Source organism: Benincasa hispida, chromosome 7 (genome assembly GCF_009727055.1).
Source record: "Benincasa hispida cultivar B227 chromosome 7, ASM972705v1, whole genome shotgun sequence".
NCBI lineage: Eukaryota > Viridiplantae > Streptophyta > Magnoliopsida > Cucurbitales > Cucurbitaceae > Benincasa > Benincasa hispida.
The window spans coordinates 31,827,352-31,833,774 of record NC_052355.1 but is presented as its reverse complement, the minus strand read 5'-3'; the positions used below and the strand labels follow the sequence as shown (position 1 = coordinate 31,833,774).

The 6,423-nt window shown below is 24.5% G+C and overlaps 1 protein-coding gene across 1 annotated transcript; it reads left to right on the top strand.

Moving 5' to 3' along the window:
* Positions 1-469: 469 nt before the first annotated feature.
* On the top strand, positions 470-6,012 carry LOC120080859 (caffeoylshikimate esterase-like). The gene is made up of 8 exons (XM_039035512.1): positions 470-660; positions 745-777; positions 862-988; positions 1,068-1,214; positions 1,336-1,466; positions 3,705-3,842; positions 5,307-5,405; positions 5,506-6,012. The coding sequence occupies exons 1-8, from the start codon at positions 658-660 to the stop codon at positions 5,800-5,802; spliced, it is 975 nt and encodes a 324-aa protein (XP_038891440.1). The 5' UTR covers positions 470-657; the 3' UTR covers positions 5,803-6,012.
* The last annotated feature ends 411 nt before the right edge of the window (positions 6,013-6,423 follow it).

Here is a 6,423-nt window from a genome sequence, read left to right as displayed (position 1 = left end):
TCAATATTTAAAAATAACGCTAAAAAATATATATGAAAAATATTTTTTTTTTTGTTGATATACAAAATTTATAGCTAGAAAATAAATATAAGTCATAAAAATATATAAGCCACCTAAACCTTCTATTAAAAAGTTAATGGAATCTTAATGGTAGGGACCAAAATAAATACCTTCTAAAAGTTGTTTTTGTAAGTTTAATAACAAAAATAGAATAGGATTCAAAGTTTATGGAATAAAATAAGATTTAAACTAAATTTAATAGTATTTGCTTTTTCATGGTAAAGATTAAAATCACACCAGTATCATTAAAATATATTTTTTTTTAAAAAAAAACGGCCGTCAATACTAAATTTTTTTTTTTTAAATGATAATAAAATAATAAAATAAAATGGAGTAAAAAAAAGAAATTAGGGCTAAGTAAAAGGCTCTCCCCTGAAGTCTATAAATAGATTTAAAAACACCAAAATCTCTGTAGAAATCAAAACCCTTTCCGTTTCCCATTCCAATTCCCTCTGTACAATCATTGTTTTATAAAAACCATTAGAACATTCAATTATTATCTCCACAAAATCTCTTTCAACCACTCCTTTTCTAAAATCCCTTTTTCTCCTTTCCCCTCTCAATAAATCTCTCTATTTTTCTCATAATCCTTTTCTCATGGTGATTTTCCCTCTCTTATCCTTTTAACCGTTTTGTTTTTCTTTTTCCTTTCCATTTTTTCTTATAATTTTTTTGTTCTCACAGGCAACCCAGATTGACAATGTAAGATATGAAGAGGTGAGTTTTTTTTTTTTTTTAAAAAAAAAAAAATTAATTTTGGGATTTTCTCGAGAGTAAAATAATGGTTTTTTTTTTTTACAGGAAGTTATAGTGAATGCACATGGATTGAAATTGTTCACGTGTAATTGGATTCCAAAGAATGAAGAATCAAAAGCTTTGATTTTTATTTGCCATGGCTACGCTATGGAATGCAGCATCACCATGAACAGTTAGTTTTCTTGAATTTGGTTTGATAACTATTTAGTTTTCGTTAGGGTTCGAGAATTTAGAAATTTGATTGGTTATAGGTACTGCAAGGAGGCTAGCAAAGGAAGGATATGGAGTATATGGGATTGATTATGAAGGACATGGAAAGTCTGGTGGTTTACAAGGCTATGTTTCAAGCTTTGATAATGTGGTGGAAGATTGTTCTTCTTTTTTCACTTCAATATCAGGTAACCAATTTTCATCTCTATTTATTAATATACCTTTAAAAAAAACTCATCTTTATTTTTTTTTTTTTTTTTGTGAAAATTGATTTTTGTTTGTTTGTTTGTTTTTTTTTTAAATGAATAGAAAAGAAGGAAAATAGAGAGAAGAAAAGGTATTTGATGGGAGAGTCAATGGGAGGAGCAGTGGCTTTGCTCATACACAGAAAACAGCCAGATTTTTGGGATGGTGCCATCTTGGTTGCTCCCATGTGTAAGGTAATTTCCCCTTTGTTTTTTTTTTAAAAAAATATATTATATATTTTTTATTATTTCTATTATTTCTCTTTCCATTTTTTTAATTCATTATTAACAAAATTCCAACTTGGCCTTGAAAAACAAAAAAGAAAAATTCCAGCTCATTAGTCAAATTTGTCCACCTTAGAATCCTTTTACTTAAAAGGCTTTTATTGTATCACTTTTCTTTTTTTTAGTTTTTAAAAATTAAGCTTAAACACTGTTACCAAATTAGATTAAAATATTTATGTCGATCTTGATGTAAATAAAAATTAATTATTAAGACTCTATTTGATAACTATTTGATTCTTTGTTTTTGTTTTTGTTTTTGAAAATTAAACATATTTTATCTATATTTCTTATAATGATTTATATTCTTGTGAAATAACCCAAAGTTCAAAAACAAAAACAACTTTTTGAAATCTAAGTTCTCAAAATTTGGCTATAGTGAAAAGTAGATGATAAAATGAAGAAATTTGGAGGTAGAAGTAGTGTCTATACTTAATTTTAAAAAACAAAAACAAAAAACAAAAAACAAAATAGTTATGGGCTAATGTATGGTTACTGTCTTAATATTTATGTCAACTGTCCATGACCTATTACAATTTAAATTTACTCTTAAGAATTTAGAAACTCAATAACATAATATAGAAAATTTAAGAATATACGTCGTACTTAAATATATAGAATAAAATTAAATAATTTTTTAATCTAAAAATATTTTTTTGTTATAAAATAAATAAGAGGGCTAGTTTTTTTTGTTTTAGAGTTGTTTCCAAATATAAGTATTCATCCGTGTCTATTACTAATTTACTATATTTAAAAATATTTTTAGCAGTTTTATTATTCTAAATAATTATCCATTATTTTGAAAAATTAGATTTTTTTATTTTTAATTTTGGTTCAGATCTTAAATCTTTTTTTCTTAAACACCATTATGAATTTAAATTTTTTTTTAAAAAATAAAATGATTATCAAAATCGGTTCAATTCATTTACATTAGTATTATAATGTTAGAAACTCCAAATTTATTGATTTCAATTTTGTTCGTTTTATGGATTTTCAGAACTCAATTGGATATAAAATCAGTAGATAAACAAATACGCATTTAATTTTACAAAATATGTGTATATGTTATTTATATTTTAATAAATTACCTGAATTCAAAGAATCTATGTGATTATTGACTTAATAAAACGAGTCATAAATAATTAAGCAAATGGGAAAAAAATAATGACTTGTGATGTGATGCACACGCAAAGGCCTGTTGAATTATTACATTAAAAGATTATTTAAAAATAATAATAAAATTTTAATTAATTTCTTATTTTAATTGACCATATCAAAAACTTTATATTAAATTAGAAAAAAGTAGTTTTAGATCCAATCCAGCATTGGACTTTTCCCAATGTTGGAATCTTGAAAAGCCAATCTCGACTTTCGAGTTGTATTATTATTATCATTATCATTAACATTATTCAATTAATTTAAGTCACCATCTTTTAGTTTTTTTTTTAATATTTTTTTTGGAAGAACAGTTTTTTTTTTAAAAAAATACAATTGATAGAAAAATTGGAACTATAAAATTTATAATTTCTAACACATTTATATACCAATTGTCGATTTTTTTTAATAATTATCATTTTAGTTTAAATGTTAATATTTTTTTTAATATTTTTTTATTATTGAAATACAACTTTGACCTTCGAATAATTTTGATTCATACTTTCAAAATGAAAAAGAAAGAGGTTGATTTTTTTAAATATAGAAATCAAAATGATAATTTTAAAAATATAAAGGCCAATTTGAACTAAATTTGTAAGCACAGTGACTAAATTGAACCTTCTAAATAAAGAAATCAAACTAAAGAAAAATTGATTATAAATTACAATAATCAAAATAGTATTTAAACTTTATACCTTCAATTTAGCTTTGTAATTTTGGAAATTTTAATTTAATCTTTTGGGAATATTCATAATTTTACAAAGTACGATTTTCCTAAAAAAATAATTTTACAAAGTATGATGTGATATGTTTACTTTAAACTCGAAGAAATTGTGTCAAACTAACAAAACTTGATATATTTGGTAATTTTGATTATTATTATTTTTTGGAAAATTTAACAGGAGAGCAAACTAAATCAATTATAAATATAAGGAATAAAATGGTAATATTAAAAAAATTTAAATAATAATTAATAAGTGTTTTGACTTTTGACAGATTGCTGATGACATGAGGCCACATCCATTGGTGATAAGTGTTCTTACAAAACTTTGCAAAATAATTCCAACTTGGAAAATTATTCCAACTCAAGATGTTATTGACATTGCCTTTAAAGTTCCTGAGATTAGGAAACAGGTATTTATTCAACATAAATTCTACTTCAATTTTCTATTTTTTTTTAAAAAATTATTTAATTGGTAACTCTAGCTAAATAATAAGAAGAAAAATACTCGTTTTAAATTTAATTCATTTTTTATATCTTACTCAATTATCTCATCATAATAATGTGCTACATTATAATTTTTTTTTATATTTCATTAGAGTGAGTTGCATAAATATTATACATCTTGAAAGACACCTAAGTATTGGTCTAATGATACTAATAAAAATTCTTTAGCTGCTTTGAGTTCCGAAAAGAAAACATTTTTTTTTATACTTTTGAGTAAAACCTTTGAATTAAATACTATTTTTAATATTGATGTAGATATAACTCAATTTGCTAAAGTACTTATGCTCTATTTGGATTAACTTGGGATTTTTTAAAAAAAAAAAAAACTCATTTTTATTTAAATATTTTTTATAAAAATTGATTAAAATACACTAAAAAAAACTATTTTATGTAGTTATCAAACACTTCAATTTCTTCCAAAATGATTCATTTTTTAAAATTAAACACTTAAAAATGTATTCTAAATACACTCTTAATAACTTTTATAAATTAAAAGTTTAAGTCTCCTCCGCCCAAAAATTTGAGTTTGAGACATTGTTGAAAATGGGAAAAATAAATACTTTTTTAATGAATCATTGATTTAAATTGAAAATGTTCAATAGATTTTCCTTTTAAAAAATGCTTATGAAAGCATTTGGTTAGTTTCAGTATTATGCCTTTCATTCAATGATTTAATTTTAGACTCTATATATTAAGAAAAACCATAGATTTAGTCGTTTAAAATTAATTTTTATAGAAATTGGTCGAATAATAATTATATTTTTCTACAACTTATGATCATATTTTCACAATTTAAAATAAAATGCTAATAAAAACTATTTTAAAAAATAAACAAAAATTTTATTGACTAATTTTAAGATTTGGTGAGAGTTTAAAAACTAAAATTAAAAATTTGTAAATAAGAGACCAAAATAATATTCTAACTCAAATGTTTCTATCTGGCATTTTTTTTTAATGTGGTATTAAACGTCAAATAATTAATAATAAAACAATCAAGGTAAAAGAAAAAGTTGAAGTTTCTAACATCAAAGTTAGGATTGAATTTTGTTTTTAACATTTAAACACTGCACAAAAATCATTTATTCATCTTCTTTTTTCCATTTAATTCAACAATTTGAGCGGAATTAAAAGAATTTGAATAACTCTAAGTCGAAGACATATGTCATATTTAAATCCGCTATTTTTTAGTACTTACCATTTAAATTTTGTTTTGCATTTGACAATATAATAAACATAAATCTGTCACACATTTTCAATATTCACCAACAAAACATACAAAACATTTTTGAAAGTGCCAATAAATAAAACAACAATTAATCTTTAATTAAATAAATAAAAAAAAAAAAACTAATTGTTATTGTTATTGGCAGATTAGAGAAAATCCATATTGTTACAAGGGCCGGCCTCGGTTGAAAACAGGCTATGAACTCTTGAGGATTAGTTCAGATCTTGAACATAAGCTCAATGAGGTATTTTCATTTTAATTAATTTCTTCTCTCTTTCCTGTTTTATTTGTTATTGTTTTTTTTAAGATTCTTATATGTTTTTTTTTGTTTGTTCTTCCTTTAGGTTTCTCTACCTTTTCTCCTTCTCCACGGCGAAGACGACCGAGTTACGGACAAATTGGTTAGTAAACAGCTCTACGATGAAGCGTTGAGCGATGACAAGACGTTGAAGATGTATCCGGGAATGTGGCACGGTTTATTATACGGCGAGACGCCGGAGAATATGGACATTGTGTTCTCAGATATCATAAGCTGGTTGGAGAAAAGGAGTATTGTTGCCTATGAAAATTCAAAGTCAGAACTTGAGAAGAAGTATGAAAATGATGGTTTATTGGAAGCCAAACAACAGCAAGAAAGTTGATTACTAACTTACCTTTTTAAAAGTTATTGTTGTCCTTTGGTTGTGAATGAAACTTGTGATATTATTTAACCATGTTGTAAATATTATTTATGAGTAGTTGTAGTTTTTTTTTTTTTCTCTTAAAAGTAAATTGGAATATTCTTTTTAAGTCGTTGTACTACCGATCTTTACACATTTCAATTTGATGATCAATCATGCTGTTTCACGATTGTTAATTAGAGTTGTGAGTTTGATTTGTTTATTAACCTTCGGTTTTTTTTTAAAAAAAATAAGTTTGTGAACTTTACTTTTACTCTGAACTTCTATGTTATGTTGTCCCTTTCTAAAAGGGAAAACTAAAATCAAAATGATTATCAAATAGAGTCTAAATGATACAACGGGATAGGTATTTTGGTCAAATTCATGACCAAACAAGGGAATTCCATCCCTTAAAGATGAGAGACTTGGAATTTGGGTAAATATCTATATGTTTTTTATTAGACGAAATGGGGTTTAAATACCCACAAAAATATAGTTATGTGGAGAGTGGTTACACCACAAATAAACTCCTTTTCTCCACACACTACAAAATTAATTATAATCGTCCACTACTTATAATTACACAGATCAGTTTCTTTAACG

Excerpts from the sequence above, each read along its gene's own strand:
- LOC120080859 (XM_039035512.1), top strand. Across the intron at positions 989-1,067 it reads ATGCAGCATCACCATGAACA|GTACTGCAAGGAGGCTAGCA; the intron begins GTTAGTTTTCTT and ends GATTGGTTATAG. Across the intron at positions 5,406-5,505 it reads TTGAACATAAGCTCAATGAG|GTTTCTCTACCTTTTCTCCT; the intron begins GTATTTTCATTT and ends TTCTTCCTTTAG.